At 43.0% G+C, this 18,397-nt stretch overlaps 1 protein-coding gene across 1 annotated transcript; it reads right to left on the reverse strand.

Moving 5' to 3' along the window:
* Nucleotides 1-237: 237 nt before the first annotated feature.
* Nucleotides 238-4,445, reverse strand: LOC109924353 (EEF1A lysine methyltransferase 3-like). Its single transcript, XM_020524361.1, has 3 exons — nt 4,314-4,445; nt 3,088-3,199; nt 238-632 (listed from the first exon to the last, which is right to left on the reverse strand). The coding sequence occupies exons 1-3, from the start codon at nt 4,443-4,445 to the stop codon at nt 238-240; spliced, it is 639 nt and encodes a 212-aa protein (XP_020379950.1).
* Between the last annotated feature and the right edge of the window lie 13,952 nt (nt 4,446-18,397).

An 18,397-nucleotide genomic window follows, 5' to 3' on the forward strand; every position in this document is an offset into this window, starting at 1 on the left:
ATCTTTGGCTCGCAGTCTCCAGTAAGGGATACGTACGTTTAGTATTTTAATGGGTCGTGCCAATGTGTATCACCAATATTTGGAAGATCCAGGAAAGTGAAAAGGGCAGAAAATGGAAGGTAAACAACGCGATATTTATTCAAATGAAAAAGTTAGCAACGCTCGTTTTTTTTTTCCCCCTGAATAGTGGGAAGGAAAAAGTAGAAGGCTGTCAACCTTCCGACCCTGCATCAGAAACTAGTCTTCATCGTCTGAAACTTTTTTTGTCACTTTGTAAATGCAACTGCTTCCGCTGGTATGAATGAGTTGGCTATGAAATTGCGCCGGCATGAGCTCATTGTGGAATTCAGCCGATCCCTCTCTATACTTCACATCCGAGCACAGATAAATTACAGTCTTTTCTGTGCAGAAGTGCAGCAATGTCTGTATAAGATTCGGAAATTGCGATGGGCTGTACACGATGTCCGATCCCAGAATGATATCAAAGTCGGTTGCGAAACTGTCCTGGTCGCTACCCCAAGCCAGGGCGCGGATTTTGGAACGGTGTCTAGAGTTGAGCGGAACATTAGCCAGTATGTTATACTCGATTTGTTTCAAAACGTACGGCCTATCCGTCATGGTGACATCTCCACCTGCCAAAAAAAAGTCATATTTATCCTCTGGCTCCCCCCAGCGTGAGTTGCCACATATTCATTGCTAAATACACTTCAATTTCTCGCCACTGAACGCACCCACGTTACCCTACGACACCTACCTCACCACATCCACCCCCACTCACATTCCGAATAGTTCGTAGAATCCCTACAGTATGGAAGCAGGCCTTTTGGCCCAACAAGTCCACACCGACCCTCAGAGCATCCCACCCAAACCCATTCCCCTATAACCCACCTAATTTACACATCCCTGAACACTCCGGGTAATTTAGCATGGCCAATCCACCTAGCCTGCACATCTTTGGACCGTGGGAGGAAACCGGAGCACCCGGAGGAAACCCACGCAGACACGGGGAGAATGTGCAAACTCCACACTGACAGGCGCCCTAGTGCTGTGAGGCAGCAGTGCTAACCACTGAGCCACCGTGAATAGTCAACAGTTATTTAAATTAGCTTAATATTTTGTCTTGCAATTCCATGGTTATTGTTTTCTCTTTCTAAGAGGGAATGCACATTAGAAACGAATGCTAACGGGAATGCGCAAACAGCTTCTGAGTCGCTCGCTGCCTGTCCATTCGGGTCTGCGAATCTTGAGTAGCGAGGGAAGTGCAGACTCTGTAAAGTAACAACTGTTTGTTTGTTGTTGCGTACGATTGAGTCAGAGACCAGTGGAATAGCACATGGAGTAGGGAAGTACATGTCCTAAACAGGATATGTAACTAGAGGCATTGTGACCAGGGGGAACCATTGTAGTAAGGAACATAATATACATAACATATAGCAGATGAAATTTAATATCAGGATAATCGAGGAGATGCTGTATACAATAGCGCTAGAATTCTAAAAGGTACGAGAGCGGAGGGAACCGGAATAGATTGCCAAAGTTGTTAAAGGTGGCAAGACAGGTTGAGAAATTGTTTGAAAGGGCAGACAGCATCCTGAGCTTTATAAAACGAAGCCTGGTCTACAAACTCCAGGATGTTATGGTGTATCTTTCTGAAACAATGGCTCAGCCTCAGTCGAAGCATTATGTCCAATTCTAGACGACACAATCTTAGAAAGATGCGAAGTCGTTGGTGAAGGTGCAAATAAGATTTACCAGCACGGTCCCAAGAACGAGGGTCTTCACTTTCATGGATAATTGGGGGAAGAGGGAGCTGCTCTCTTTAGAAAATCGACAGCAGATTCGATAAAGGTGTTCGAACTGACGAGGAGTCGAGAGAGAGGAAACATAAATTGTTCCCATCAATAGAATTAAAACAAAAACGTAGTTGCTGGAAAAGCTCAGCAGGTCTGGCAGTATCTGTGAAGGAAAAAAAAAGAGTTAACGTTTCGGGTCCGTTGACGCTTCTATTTTTGTTCCTGATTTACAGCATCCGCAGGTCTTTCGGTTTTTATTTTCCATCAATAGAATTGTCCAGTGTAAGGCTATGGGGAAAGGAAGGAGAGTGGGATCAGCAAGGTTGCTCGTAGATATAGCCACTACGGGCCGAATAGAAACGTATTGCGCTTTAAGCATTCTATGATCCTACGACAGTAGCATATGAATAACCAATTAGTAACGAGAGAGATAGCACATAGAGGCCGCACTATGTTGGAAATAATTATAACTTTGTTCTGGGCTGGTTATTGGGCTGTGGAAATTCTATACCACGCTGAGTCACGCCATGCAGCGACGGGTCCAAGTGGGAACATCATCACACGCTGGCTGTGACTTTTAAATCTGCGGAACTTCAAAGGCGACAAGGTCTAGTCAAAGAAAGTCCTCCAATAATCAGACACGTCACTCAGCTACAATGCAGTCAAAAGGGACAAATGTCCTTATCCCTTATCATGAGTCATAAGCAATGTAAAGTCAATGACCAGCAAGCAAGTGCCCAGCATCCATCCAGGTCAGTACCACCTTCAGAAGCAGGTGTCCCTTTCAGATCCCGAAGGTTGTATTGTAGTGAAATTTTCATTAACGACGACAAAGTTGGTTCGAGAACCAAGAAACAAAAGGCAAAACCCTCAGTCCGGTAGGGATTATTAGGAGCTCACATGATTTAACAGTTTGTTCATAACACCATTTCCTGGTGATTATGTCTAGTGTTAGTTGCATGTTGTTATTTTCATGTTAACAGTCTTTGGATTTTCCTTTATGATGTTGATCAGTAAGGAAAACGCACAAATGCATCAGATAATGCATAGAGGAACCACTATCTCAGTCATTAGTGGGTCGATTGCTCTTATTGGTGAAGCGACACAAATTTGGTCGATTTGAAGGTTCCCAACCAACTATTGTCCGATTGCCCCTTCCTTCTAACATCTAGGATTGTGAAGTTAGTAGTGCACTTTGGGGAGCAAGTCACTACAGGGAGGGGTCTCGTAAAGTCTCTGATTGGGCGCTATCCACTGCGTTGCGTCATGAGGAGCTACTGCTGTGTTCACTTACCCAATAGCACCGCCAATATGCCCACAATTCCAGTGCCAGAGCCCAGTTCAAGCACCTTCTTGCCGGTAAAATCAATCTTCTGAGCCTCAAAATAGCGACAAAGGACAATCCCCTGAGGGGGGAAAAAACACCCACAGTCTGACCAAGATATTTATCTGTAAACGGTCACAAGTTTAAAGATAATTCTGGAAAATTGGCAGGCTTATTAAGGGTCACTCAAGCACCTTATAATGGAGACATTAGAGAACCCTTATGAGCGATTCCAAGCTCTTGGCTTCAGTTCGGAGAGGACAGCAAATCTAATGAGAAGCAAATTTTTCAAGGGCCACTAACCCTGAGTCCCCTTGCAAACGAGTAACTGCGTTCATCATGTAAACAGTGTGCATAGCCAGGGGTAGACATCAGAACTTTTTAAAGTGTTGGACTACAGTTTCACTACATTGCAAGTCTGAGGTGATGACTGTAGACTTTGTGCAGAGAAAAATACTTTATAAACTGAACCACACTTAACGGAACTTGTTGGGTTAAGGGTGTCACTGAACAGCAAAGGGTTATTTCCTGCAGAGGTGCTTACTCCTTGCGATATTTCCACGTAATGGGTCATACATGTCCCTATTACTTCAGTGTCGCTGAGTCGAAATCCGGAACTCCCCTCCCTAACAGCACTGCGTATGTCTCTACATTCCAAGGACAGCAGCAATTCAATAAGACGGTTCACCGTCACCTTCCCCAGGGCAATTAGGAATGGGCAATAAATGTTTGCCCAGCTGGCGACGTCCATTTCCCATGAATAAAAAGAAGTACTACCGAATACATGTGTGCTCAGCAGCAGCACCTCGGCAACCGAATCGGATTTAGAATGCCACAGGTTCAGTGCACTACAGTATATGTTTTCTAAATTACAGCAATGATCAAAGATTAACAAAGAATCACTGGTTCCCTTGTGGCATCACATTTGCGATGAGCCCTGTCTGAAATGGAAGCCAGTTCAGATTTTGAAGCTGGTGCAGTTACAACATTTAAAAAGCTGGTTATATGAATAAGAGGGGATTAGAGGGATATGGGCAAAATACTAGCAAATGGGAGTGGTCGGCATGGATGAGTTGGACCGAAGGGTTTGTTTCCGTGCTGTACATGACTCAATCAGCTTCTAATCTGCCCCAGTGCAGCCAAATTGGCATTTTTAATTCCGAAGGAAACTTTTTGTAACAGTCCACCAGACTTACAGGTCCCCAAACATAAGCAGAGACGCCTAAAGAAGCTCCTTTAAACATCGTGATCTTTAGAGGGTGTCCGCTGAATTCATAATCCTTCTCCTCCAACTCCAGGAGGGGATAGTCATCCGTGCCATAGTTCATCCTCTGTGCTGTCAAAGGGTTTCTCGCCAATTTCCAAACAGACGTCTCCCAATCCGAGACAGAGCCCTGTCAGTTTCGCCTCCGCGGATCCACTCCAAGTTGTTGCTGTTTACTTTACCTAGAAGTAATAAAAGAATTTACAGAAAACTCTGGTGTAGACAAGAAAAGCAGTACACCACTGTAGCTGAGCTTTAAACCTCTGAATATAACGGGAAGACCCACATGAGAACACACGACTGTCTTCTGTTTAAAATGGATGCAACAGGCGAAATTCACCAAATGGGAAAATGGGGTTAGAATAGTCAGGTGTTTGTTTTTGACAGGCAGAGACTCGGTGAGTCGAAGGGATTACTTTTTTTTCTGCGCTGTGCATTTCTTTGACTGTATGGACATGAACGGAGGTTGCCCTATGAACAGTTTAAGCGGGGGATACCATTTTGCTTCTAATGAGCTTCGCAAGGCATGTTATCACATATGTTATCACAAGCCAAAATCAGTCGCAAGGCGAGGAACTGGAAGCATACCCGCTTGCTGTCTCCAGTGGGCGAGAAAGGAATACCCCTGTTCTGTTTGGCCCACAAGAGGTGCTGTGCAGGTGCTTACTCTACGGATCTGGCCCTCTTCTGGTCAGGAGCGGGAATGCACTGTTTAGCGTGGAGTGGCAGGTTTGATCCCTGCTTCCAAAAGACAATGGATCCGCATCAGAAAAAATAAAACATTGCGGCAGTCAGAATGAATTGCTTTTGCAGAGGGCAGGCACAGACAGGACAGACACAATGGCATCCATTTGTGATACTCGTCTCCTCTTAGCTCCTAGCTTTCGAGGGTGTCAGGAAATCCAATAAGAATTGCTTAAATATCAATATTGTGTTTTTCTAAAAAGATGAGCCATCAGTCTCCGACATAACTTACTTTTATGGTCTCGATTTGACGGCTGCCTGTGGCCGTAGAAGTGGACGCGGGCGGTTCTCTAGTTTTCTTCTGAGGAAGGATCATTGGACTTGCAACGTAAACTCTGATTTTTTTTCTTCACAGATGCTGCCAGACCTGCCAGGCTTTTCTAGCAACTTCTGTTTTTGTTTCTGATTTACAGCATCCGCAGTTCTTTCGGGTTTTTCTCTAGTTTTCTTCCTTAAATATTAACTTCTTATCTGACTCAGATCCAACATTTAGAGGTGGAGTGGGGAACTTAAGACTCCTCTGTTAGTTTCTTAAGGGATTCTATTAGTTGCTATCACTGTTCGTCGTTTTGTCATGAATTCAAATGTTCTTAAAAGAGATTGGTGATATCTTGCTATAGAGTCATAGAGATGTACATCATCCAAACAGACTCTTCATTCTAACTCGTCCATGCCGGCCAGACATCTCAAACCAATCCGGTCCCATATGCCAGCATTTGGCCCGTATCTCTCTAAACCCTTCTTGTTCATGTACCTATTCAGATGCCTATTAACTGTTATAATTGTACCTACATCTGCCACTTTCTCTGGCAGCTCATTCCATACATGCACCACTCTCTTGAGTGAAAAAGTTGCTCCCTAGGTCTCTTATATATCTTTCCCCTATCATCTTAAACCTATACCCTCTAATTTTGGACTCCCCCACTCTCGGAAAATGACCTTGGCTATTCACCCTATCCATGCCCCTATGATTTTATAAATCTCTCTGCTGTCACCCATCAGGTCCAGGGAAAATAGCCCCCGCCAATTCAGCCTCTCCCTATAGCTCAAACCCTCCAACCCCGGCAACATCCTTGTAAATCTTTTCTGAACCCTTTCAAGTTTCACAACATCTTTCCTGTAGCAGGCAGCCCAGAACTGAACGCAGTATTCCAAAAGTGGACTAACCAATGTCCTATGCAGCCGCAACGTGACCTTCCTTTCGTAGATCAGATATCCACCAACGCGTACTCCACCTATAACGGGGAAGCTATGACCACAGCCATAATCCCTGCAAAATGTTGCCCCAGGGTCGTCAGAGGCAGGTCAAATGGAAAATCTTTAATTATATGATGGAAAATACAAGGATAAATAGCTTAAAGGCAGAAAGTTACGGACGATTAAACCATAATCCCCACCAATGGATCACAGATGCTGGACCAAATTTAAAATGTACATGGTATCTATCAGTTCCACATGGGTCTTCGAGGTCCAGTCCTGTTTGGAATCATTGATCTCATTATACTCAGTAATTCGTCTTCATTTAAAACCCACACGTTGGCAAAGGTTCTTGTGGTGCAGTGGTACTGCCCCTACCTCGGGGCTAGGAGACCTGGATTTATGTCCTCCTCCGTTCCAGACATAATGTCTATGTAGAGGTCGGTTGGGAAATAGAAAATGCATACTTTTCTGACATAAGCCCCGACCTAATACAGAGGGTAACCCTTCAACACAGTCCCACTCTTGCTAATTCGTGACTGGAAAGGGGTGAATTCCACCTTCTCTTGTGTTCTGCATGTCTTAAAATCTCTCCGTTTTCTTTCTTTACAAATCAGAGTTAACCAAAAATAGATCAGTTATTGTATGTATGTTTTTGCAAGTAAGGTTGTTCTCACAGATAAATAATGACTGCTATTATTCCCAAAAACAACATAACAATTACATTTCTGTCTAGTTTGTACTGCTAATAGTAGTCTAAGGATTCTAACCATAAATTGCATATAGCGTAAATTTAAATAGTAATTTAGAAATTCTTTGAATAATTGATAAGGTTTATTTTACCATTTCCAATGCTTTTTACAATAAGAATATTGTCAGTTCTCAATCCCGTGATTACCGGATTACAAGAAATAATTTGTACTGCGTTCTTCCATCGAGGTTCTGGGTTTTCCAGACTCTTACTCCTCGCAGAATGAAAGGATGCGTTTGCTTAACGCTCCGTGGATACAGCAGGGGAGGTGGAGGGAGGAGCCGAGAAAGCGGATCCTAAGGAATGAAACAACAAGGAAGAAACAGAACTCACTTGAAGACGCCTCGATGTTCCCTCGAGGATCTGACGCTGCCTTTGTTTCAGCCCACGAGTCTCATGCACGGAACAGAAGTGCACTGTTGCACTAAATGTGCGCTCCAGTTTTAACCTGTCAAAATCTCGCCAGAAATAATGGCGACCAGGTTATTATCGCAAGATGACAACTGTTGACCAATGGGGGAGAAAGCGCGAACCGGAATTGCTGACAGAAGAGTTTTTGTTTGGAGGACGTGGGTGGGGTCAATATAAAATCACTCACTGGCAGTGCGACCAGTCAGGTCTTTCCCGCAGCTAAACTGTGCTAATCTGAGCCCTGCTTTTCTGTCTACCCGTTCAGAAATATCTCGAGTCTCTGTAATAATGATCAATGATTACCGTGAAAACCTATTTGGTTCACTAATGCCCTTTAGGGAAGGAAACTGCCGTGCTTACCCAGTCTGGCCTATCTGTGACTTCAGGTCCACGAAATATGGTTGACTTAGCCTCCTTCTGGGATGGCCGAGCAAGCCACTCACTTCAAGGACAAATAGAGGTGGGCAGCAAATGCTGGCTTTGCTGGTGACACCCATGGCACAATCAATCGATTTCTTTCAGTACAGGCCCTGGCACACTGAGATGTCTCACTACTCTTAGGATTGCAGGATATATTTGCAATGTACATTTCATGTCAAAGGTTGGCTGAGGCATGCAGTCCAAGGAGCTTTGCATGACTTTCAGCCTTCTGCACATAGGAGTGGCCTTTCCACATTGAGCCTCAGAAGTGGCTGTCCAAGTCTGCAACCACACAGTCCTGGAACTTAATTTCAGTGGAAGGCTATCTGCCGCCAGCCATCTGGCACGCAGCTCTCCAATTGTCCTCTGGCACCTGTCGTCTCCTGGTGCTTTCCTGGGAACAGCCGGGAATCGTGCATGACAGAGCTTCTCAGGATGAATATTGACAGAACCCATCCCCAGACTTTTTCCACCAAAGGCACAGTCCAGAAGGAGGTGGAAGACGTTTGTTTCCTCCATGTCAGTGGCTCCGCAATGTAACCTGGACTCTTTGGCTCCTGTGTTCCTTTAAAGGTGGGACAAGAAATCAATTGCTAAGGGAAGGTTTATGCACCTGAATCTAGAATTCTAAAGTAGGTGACAGAGCCAGAGAGACAAAATACATTATCGTTCATATTGACATGAGGCCCAAGCTACTTCTAATTGAGGACTATACTCAGTTTCTCCATCAAATGACTATCTCAGCTGGAACAGTGATGATAAAGTCCAGTTCTGTATTGACAGCAGGCCTTCACTTCTTGTTGGGTTGTAGGGTTATCTTGTGAGTGAGGCCAAAGTAACAGCATTTTTTTTTTGCGCTGAGGTCTCTAAGTGCTGTTCCATTTGGTAAATGTACAATGCTTCAGCACTTGGCATTCTGTGCTCTTAAGTTCTACAGGGAACGAGTCCAATTTGTCCTTGGTTAATGAAGTTCTTACTATTAATTTGAAACTCTACCTCCCACAGCAAAGGACAACCCATTTGTCCTATGTGACAGCACAGCACAGTCATGAACGATGGTCATCATTTCCATGACCATATTTTGAAATGACAGTATGGGTAAGCTGGAGCAATTGAAAGTAAACAGTCCCACGGTGGAGTTTGGCCTGAAGTGCAGGCTCACGTCTAAGATTTGTTGAATATTGGGTGAAGTCAGGGGAAAATTCACTGCATGACACAGACCTGAGCAGGCACTACTTGCTGCTCTATCCTAGAAAATGAGTAACTTTGAGATCTGAAAGATTTTTGTAAAAGGGGAGTGAAATAAGCCATCAACATACAAACCCCTGACACTTAATTCCACTGCTGGAATAGTGTTTGACAATATGATAAGAACAACAACGACAAACGAGCACATTTGCACCACACAAATGTCATTCAATAGGATCATGGCTAATCCAACTTTCCTCATACCTATTTATCTGTCCTTTCCCCATAATTGTTGATTCCCCTACTGATCAAGAATCTATCTATCTCAGCCTTAAATCTACAAACAACTCTGACCCTTCTTTAGCAACCAGTTCCAAAGACTCACAATCCTTTGAAAGAAGGAATTCCTCCTCATGTCAGTCTTATATTAGTGCCCTTTAATTCTGAGACTGTGTCCTCTTGTCCTAGATACTCGCAAGAGGAGAAACATCCTCTCAGCATCTCTGTCAAGTTCTTTAAGAATCCTATATGTTTCAATGAGATCACCTCCATTCTGTTAAACTCCAGTGAGTCGAGTCCCATTGGTAACAAGCTATGAATGGCATATCATCTACTTCTGTGTTGAAACAGCAGTAGTACATCATCTTTTGTAAATGATTTAATTAATAATTGTTTCCTAATAATTGCAGATGTTGGGAGCATTTGTATAAATTGAATTTTAATGCACACATATTCAAAAGAGGTTTACACAAACTCCAACAGTGGGTTGGGAAATGGCAGCTACTGTGAGATTGAGATTTGACAAACAGAAGGTTGATGAAGATCATGAACCAAAGGGCAATGCATTTCAGGCATTGGTACAGCAGAAAGATCCTGGTATTTTAGTGGGTTGGTCACTAGATGTTACCTTATGATTCAATGGTGAGAAGGGGGACAGCCTAGCACCCACAGGAATATAGTCCCCCACACCCCCGGGTCTGTGTCCCAGCAAGTGTGCTTTTGGGAACACTCCCAGGGGTGCCTAGTTGAGGTCCTGAAGCCTGTGGGAGAACCCTGTGCAAACATTCAAATCAGCAATTATTCTATTAGACCTGATAAAAGCTCATTTACCTGAAACGTTATCTCTGTTCATCATTCCACAGATGCTGGTGGACCTATTGCATATTTACAACACTTCCCCATTTTGTTTAAGTATTTCAGATTTGCAATATTCACAATATTTTTGTCCTGTACTATCTGTAAGCAGATGAGTTTCACATTGTTTCACAGGTGAAAATAGGAATAATTGTAATGTCGGAGCTGGAAGCTTCAGTTCTCATGTCCAAAGCAGATATTATCTATTTTGTGTCACTGAACAGGAGTGACTTCACCTCTTCCCAGCATTATCACACTCTCTGATTGAGTAGAGTGCATTTCCAAAACATCCTCACTCTGACCTTCCAAAAGTAGAGAATGCCAATTGGATGCCCAATTCAAAAAATGGTATGAATCTCAAATGCACAAGTAGAAATTGATTTCCTCTAACTCCCTGCCAAGAGTACAGCAACCAGTTAGGAGCAACACTGAAAGAATATGAAATCTGTTTTTTTTTTTTTGTTTTTAGATGTGTAGCATTTGCAAAACATTTATTTTCAACTAGCCTGGAAGAAAGTTGATAATATTGCATCATTTCATAGTGTCCACTTTTTTGACTAATAAAGAAGGGTTGATGGACTTCGTATTCTTAGATTTGCAGAAGGCTTTTGATAAAATCGCAACCCCTACCCCCCATCCCACCGCCACCCAGAAGCTGGTTAGAAAAATAAAGTAAACCACATGGGTTAGGATATACTGTACAAGCACAGATTAAGGATTGGCTAACAAGCAGAAAACTGAAAGTAGGAATAAATAGTCATCTCACGTAGGAAGACTGTGACCAATGAGGTATCACAAGGATCAGTATATCTATATATATATTTATGCATCTTGATGATTTGGAGGTGGGGACTAAATGTAGTATTTCCAAATTTACGGATGTTACAAAGCTAAATGTGAATGTGTGTTGTGTGGCTTCAGCAGGTTTTAGACAGGCTTATTGACTGGGCAAAGAACATGGCAAATCATAGCACTCCCACCACCCTTTGCATGGTAAACTTTTGCATAGGTTACTTCTTAATTGGATGTACAAAGGGGTACTTGATGAGTCATGGAGGACTGACATGCAGGTGTAGCAAACTATTAGGAAAGCTAACAGAGGGTTAGCATTTATTGCAAGAAGATTTGAGTATGGGAGTAGTGAAGTCCTGTGTCAATTGTATAGGAAGTTGGTACTTTTTAAAAGTTGTGAGGTTTCCCATCTCAAGTACCCTCCTAGGCAGGGCATTCCAGACTCCCACCTCCCTCTGGGGGTTAAAAGGTTCCTCAAGTCCACTCAAAACCTCCTACCTTTCACCTTGACAGTGTGTCCCCTTATTATTAAGCTTCCAACTAAGGGGAACAGCTGCTTTCTATCCGCACTGTCCACGCTCCTCATAATCTTATACACCTCCATTATGTCCCCCTCAACCTTCTCTGGTCCAAATAAAACAACCCAAGATTACCCAGGTTCTCTTCATGGCTAAGATGCTTCATCCCAGGCAACATGCTTGAGAATCTCCTCTACATCCCCTCCAACTCCAATTTTAACCTAATGCACCAAACAGTCCAAACCAATTTGGGTCCATATCCATTTTACATCCTGGCTGTCTTCAAACTCTACTGAAATCAACGGTATGTAAACTGAAGAGTGGGAAGAATGACCAACTGAAGTAAACCTGACCAGTTTTGGCAAGGTAGCCTAGGTTAAAATTGATGTACTCCAAAAGGAGTGAAATTCATCTTCGATAACAAGAGAAATCGAGGAGCTACAAACAGAAGGTTGTACTGAAACCTTCCTATAATCTTCCCCACTGTGGTTCATGCCACTATCTGCCGAAACATGTCCAAAAAATGCAGGCTGAGATAAAATCTAACATCTTTGCAATTCATTCAGCAAGTTCACACCGGAAAAGAGAAGGTTGAAGGGACATCAGATTGCTGCTTTTATGATCCTAAATGGATGAGATAACTCTCAAGGACAAGAACATTCACTTTGTCAAGAAGAGTAGATCAAAGGAAGTGTCTTGCCCTAAAAATACACTAGTGACTTCAAAACCAAAGTGTGGATACAGTGATTCCACACATTATTGGTAATGGAGTACACAAGTGCAGTAATGGCAGACCTGGAAGCCAGGACATTGTTACTGACCAAGGTATCATTTAAATAATGCTTCTGGTACTGTGCCAGGATGACACTTATGAGGGCGTGATGACCATCAGTTTCTTACCCCAAGTTATGTTACAGTTGTGGCATGAGAGGCTGAGGGGGATAGGAATATCCACAATGAGATCAAAAGTTCTTAAGAAATAGGGGCAGTCATAAGCTGTACAGCTCTTCGGGTCTAGGGGTATGATTCTTGCTTAGGGTACTGTACAGGGGTGGCACGGTGGCTCAGTGGTTAGCACTGCTGCCTCACAGCACTAGGAACTTGGGTTCGATTCCACCCTCTGTGTGGAGTTAGCACATTTTCTCCGTGTCTGCAGGGATTTCCTCTGGATGCTCCAGTTTCCTCCCACAGTCCAAAGATGTGCAGGCTGGGTGGGTTGGCCATGCTAAAGTGCCCATAGTGTGTAGATTAGGTGGGTTATAGGGGGATGGGTCTGGGTGAGATGCTCTGAGGGTCAGTGTGGACTTGTTGGGTTGAAGGGCCTGTTTCCACACTGTAGGGATTCTATGAAGTCTCATTTGCTTTTCAACAAGATGATGGCTAATCTGGCTATGACTGGAACTCCACTAGGGTGCCTGGAGGTGGAAATCATCAAGGTGTTGTTCAGCAGAGGCTGAGGGTGTAAAGCAGCGACATCCAGGCTTTGACTGAGCAGTTGTGAGTAACATTTGGATGATACAAATGCTAGGCAATGACTATCTCCAACAAGGGAGTATCTAACCAACACCCTTTGACATTCAATGGCATTACGACCACTGATCTCCCACAGTCAGCATCCTGGAGATTACCATTATCTAGAGACTTCACTGGACTAGCCATAGAAAAACCTAGGGTACAAGATCAGGTCAGAGGCTTGGATTCCTGCAAAAGTAATTAATTTCCTGACTCTTCAAAACCGGTCCACCATCCACAAGTCTCAAGTCAGGAGTGTGATAGAATACTCTACGTTTGTCTTATCTGCTGGTTCAGTGTTAGGTTTGTTTAGTCTGTCCCTCCTGCCACGTGCTGATTATTTTTATCCGCATCAATAGCATGGCCTTAATGGAAAGTTGGCTGTGAGGTGATGATACAATTCCTGTTAAAAAAATTCTCTCCACCTGGTTATGTTGAGGTGGTGTGACACATCACTAGATTACAGCTTAGTTCCTAATCCTCTGGAACTCCCTCTTCCTTTAAGCATCTCACTGGCTTACCCCACACCTCTCATTCAGAAGCATTGTTCTCTAACCCAATTATGAGAACAATATTCTCACTGATGCATCTTTGCTGCTTTACACCCTTGTTGGTGAGAATGTGCTGCTTGGTAACAATGTCGACAATATTTGACATGAAAAAATTGATGATAGGTCAAAAGGGTGATAGTTTGTTCAGTTGTATTTGTCCTGCAGGGTGTACAAGAGCAATTGCACTTCACAGGTTTTGACTAATGTCTTTTCCTAAGTATCAGGGCTGGGGTCTCAGCTATTTAGGATCTGTATCTATGCCTGAAATGAAGGAATTGAAGGCAGAGTTTGGGTATTACTTATGACACAACCTTGTTTGGGAAAGTAAGTTGTGACAAAAGTTAAGGAGGCCACAAAGGATATGGATGGGTTAAGTGTGAAAGATGCTGGCAGATGTTGTATAGTGTAGGAGACAGTGAGATTATCCACTTTGGCAGGAAGAGTAGCTGAGAAACTTTACTGGACCAGCCCTTTAAATACAATGGGCAGAAGGGCAGTTAAGAGGCTAGAAATTCTGCAGTGAGTAACTCACTTCCTGACTCCCAAGCCCAGTCTGCCATCCAAAATGGACATGCCAGGAGTATGAGAAAATATACCCCACTTGCCTGGATAAAAGCAGGTTCTAACAACACTCAAAAAAATTGACATCATCCAAAGTAGCTCATTTGATCAGCTCCTTAATCCACCACCTTAAATATCCAGTCCTCCACCACAAATGAGGCACTTACCAGCACTACCACACATTAAACATCCTGCAAGGGTGCCTGTGAAACCCAAAAGCACACTGTGATGGTCAATAATGATGCTTTGGGGTATATACCAAGCAATGCCTCTCAAAAGCCCATCATTGGTACCATCAAACTGAGCAGAGCAGACATAGGGAGGTAGACCACCTTCCCCTTCATTTTTGCTCATTTCCTTTTAGATTGCTTTGCAGCAAGTTCAGGGGCTTACAAAAAACTGATGTTGTTTTTCCTGAATGTGACAGAATTTAAAATTTGTTGAGTCTGAATGAGCACCTCTGATGGGACAGAGGCACTGAGGGTCCAGGAGAGGTGTCAGAGCTGGCTTCTGAGAGTGTAGCAAGCTGTGGGTATCAACTTAGGGACAGAACATACTGATAGAGCCTAGCCAAAGTAGGACCAGGTCAGGGGTTCTCAGGAGGTTAAGGGAGTGAAATCTCAAGCTGAGGTTAAATAGCGGACCCGAGTTAAATATGGAGATAGAAGGAGACACAGGAAGTCGACATCAGGCTGCTGAGCATATGCACTGCAAGACTGAGTGTCTGGCGGAACACACATGTGAGACACTTCTTCCCACGTGAGCCTGATTGTAGTGACAATGAGCCTGTGTGGTCAGATTTGGGAATCAAATGAAAGTGATAGCAGGTCGTTAAAAGAGGCACAAGGGCTGTGTGCGAATGTGGAGAAGGGAAAAAAAAATTCCTGCTAGTTATTCAGTCACGTTGAAGTACCCAAACCAGGCATCCAGTGGACTGGGTCATCACTGACAGTCTGCAGATAGGTGATACTAGTGAATCCATGTCATCAAAACCACTGTCAGCAGGGCTGAGAGAGTTCTTGAAAAGTGCACCAGTTTGTACACACAAACACACGTTGAGTGGGATCTGCTAGCGGAGAATTGATGGCTAAATTCTTGAAGAAAAGAGACGATCTGAGCAAGTTCAGAGCTCTGAAGAACTTTGTAAATTAAATTGGTTGAAATAGGCTGAGTAGACTGCCTAATAAATCCATCAGATCTATCTTTGTTGTACCTGCTATTTAAATATGTCAACTACATTTTGTATTAACCATGTTAATCATTTAATGATGTTGATTTCAGTTGGACTTTTAAAGTTACAGTTAGAAAAAGATAAAGTCTTGTCTGATGGTGTATTGGCATTGTTCAGTAGTTTGTCAGTCTCTGTGGAATCATAATATTAATTCTAACATTCCCATTAATTGGCTTGTAAGTTTCCAAAACTATTGTTGCCAAATCTACTCTTGGAGCTACAATAAAGAGATTTTTCAGAAAAATACAATGACAGAAAAATGACTTCAATGGGAGAACAGCAGCAATTCTTGTTGTGCAGTGCATTTGGGGCTTTAGCCAAAGTTACCACATCTGCTTGGAAGAATCCCCAAGTCAAGTATTAGTGTTAACCTAACAAACATTGTGTTTTATCTCCATGTAAGCTGCTTTAGGTTTACAGTAGTGATGTAATGCCTTGTGAAAACAATGTCAACCGAAGCTATGACATATATAAGGAAGCTAAGATATAAGGCGGCCTAAATTCGATAGCACCAAAACTGGATACAACATAGTGCATTGTATAGCTAGGTTAAACTTCAATGAAAAAAATGCAGGACTATCCTGAACTGGGTCTTGAACCTGATAGCCATAATATCCAAAGTTCAAGGAGCCAGTTAACTCTCCTGATGAAGTATGTCATTCAGGGACCTGATTAATCTGGGCAGCCGTAACTTAAAGTTGAAGAAAGAAACACAGCTGCATTCTTTTTAAGGCCAAATGGTTCAAACCTGTGTAAGTAATTGGAGCATATGACAATGCAAGCTTTGACTATTTTTAACCAATTTTGTGAATAGTTTCAGAACTGGGTGCACGGTGACAGTATGTCCGTGTTAAAATGGGTCCTGTGCCTATTTCAGGATGTTGCTAACACAACACTGCATTTAGCAATAGCTGGAAAGTGCGCACAAATTGAGAACAGCCTTGCCATTGCTACATGTTTCATCGGTGCTCCCAATTTATGTCTGTAATACGGATACAGCAACACCAGCTTAGGACCAGGGCATCTAGAAAGTTGCAACCCAAACAATAGGGTTCAGTGAGTTCAGACCTTTTACAACAGATGCTATTATTTAGGTACTTTTCTCATAGCACTCCATTATTTGGTAAAAGCTATGGCATAAACAAAGGATTGGGACAAACAGAAACAGTGGTGCATTTCCCTATTAACAGTATGTTCTTTGCACTGATATTCTGGTTACTATTTAAAGTAATGTCAGCCTTGTGTTATAAAGCAACACAATTTCACGGTGCACAGTTCATCTTATTAATCCAGCCCTGTAGAGGGACTCATTACTTCTGAATGGAATCTGGGTTTCCACTCAATGTTTGTTCCAGTTGTAGTGGTAGGCCCAGACTTTCTCTGGATTTATGCCCAGAGACCCCAGTAATTTAAGTGTAGCTTAAAAGATAGTTTAATTTTGGGCCCAAGTGTGTTTTGAGTCTAACTTCAGACAATTAAGGCTCCACAATCTTTTGGATCCACCATCAAACCTTTTGCCCTCAGAATTGGTCACATGCCCGATTCTCAAATGTGAGTGTCTCCAGCCATTTTTGTTTTTGTCGGTCTAATGGGATTGCTTTTAGGGTTACTAAACATTGTGATCAAATTTTCAGGCACAGCAGGAATCAATTGCTTTATTTTGGAATTTTTCAGCCCTTTTTTTAAAATGTGTGCACATTGTGGCATTATCTATATACAAATGTAAATTATTGCAGGTTGCTTGGAGATCTGAGATTTAAACAGAAAGTGCTGGGGAAACTCAACAAGTCTATGGAGAGAGAAACAATTAAATGATTTCTTCAGATCTGAAGATCGAAGTGAAAACTCATTATGTCTATGGTCTCAAACAGTAACAAATCCATCTTGGAACACATGGGCAGCTTGGTGGTGCAGTGGTTAACACTGCTGCCTCACAGCACCAGGGACCTGGGTTTGACTCCAGCCTTGGAAGACTCACAGTCCAAAGATGTGCAGATAGGTGGGTTGACCATGTTAAATTGTCTGTAGGTCTAGGGATGTGCAGGGTAGATAGATTAGCCATGGTAAAAGTTGGGTATCGGGATAAGCTAGGTGCTGCTTTTGGGTGGGATGCCCTTCGCAGGGTCAGTGCAGATTTGATGGACTAAATGGCCTCTTTATATGCTTAGGGATTCTATCCCCCATTACCAGTGGACCAGTTAAAAGAAATACAAATAAACTATTGCTTCACCTGGAAGATGTGCTTGGGCCTGGAGGAGGTGAAAAGGTGAGTGTTACGCTTTCTGAGATTGCATGGGAAGGAGGAGTGATGTGTCGGGGGGTGACAGAAGTGTGGACAACAGTTTCATAGGAGTGACAATCCATTCAGAATGCTAAAGGTGGGGTACAGGCGAAGATGTATTTAGTGATTGCATTATGATGGTGATGGTTGGAAATAGAGGAGAATAATCATTTTAGAACGGAGGCAGGCAGAGTGGAAAATGAGGACAAGGGGGTTATTATCTACCCTGACCTTTATTGTGCTATAGATCCACTCTGGATCTGTATCTCTTCTCTACAGCTATTAATACTCCCGCCGTGCCTTTTGTTCTATGATCTCTAAAGTCCCTCGACTTCTAGCCTTCCCCTGACATTCCATTCTGTTCCACTTATTGTCCTAACCTCTTTCTACAGTATAAAACCCATCACTTCTCTGGTATTAAATGAAGATAGGTGACTGTTTTACACAACATCCCTACTCCATTTGCAACTTTGACCACAAACTATAGGTCACTTGCCATTCATTTCAATACTCCCTCTTGCTCTCATGCTGACATTTCTGCATTAGCTTTGCTGCAGTGCTCCAGTGAAGCCAAATGCAAGTTGGGGGAACAATCCCGCTTTTTCCATTTCAACACTTTACAACATCTTGATAACATAGAGTTCAACAACAAGTTCAGACCACAAACTCTGTCCTCCTATTTGTTTCCCTGCCTCCCCATCCCCACCATCCTAAAATACCTGGTT

The sequence above is a fragment of the Rhincodon typus genome, chromosome 8 (genome assembly GCF_021869965.1).
Source record: "Rhincodon typus isolate 14 chromosome 8, sRhiTyp1.1, whole genome shotgun sequence".
Lineage (NCBI taxonomy): Eukaryota > Metazoa > Chordata > Chondrichthyes > Orectolobiformes > Rhincodontidae > Rhincodon > Rhincodon typus.

What these genes read in the sequence shown, in the direction of transcription:
- LOC109924353 (XM_020524361.1), bottom strand. Translation starts at nt 4,445, where the DNA reads ATGAACTATGGCACGGATGACTATCCCCTCCTGGAGTTGGAGGAGAAG. An exon ending in CTGCTTATGTTTGGGGACCT is followed by an intron (nt 3,200 to 4,313) that starts GTAAGTCTGGTG and finishes TTCCCCCCTCAG; the next exon opens with GGGATTGTCCTTTGTCGCTA. An exon ending in CATATTGGCGGTGCTATTGG is followed by an intron (nt 633 to 3,087) that starts GTAAGTGAACAC and finishes TTTTTTTGGCAG; the next exon opens with GTGGAGATGTCACCATGACG.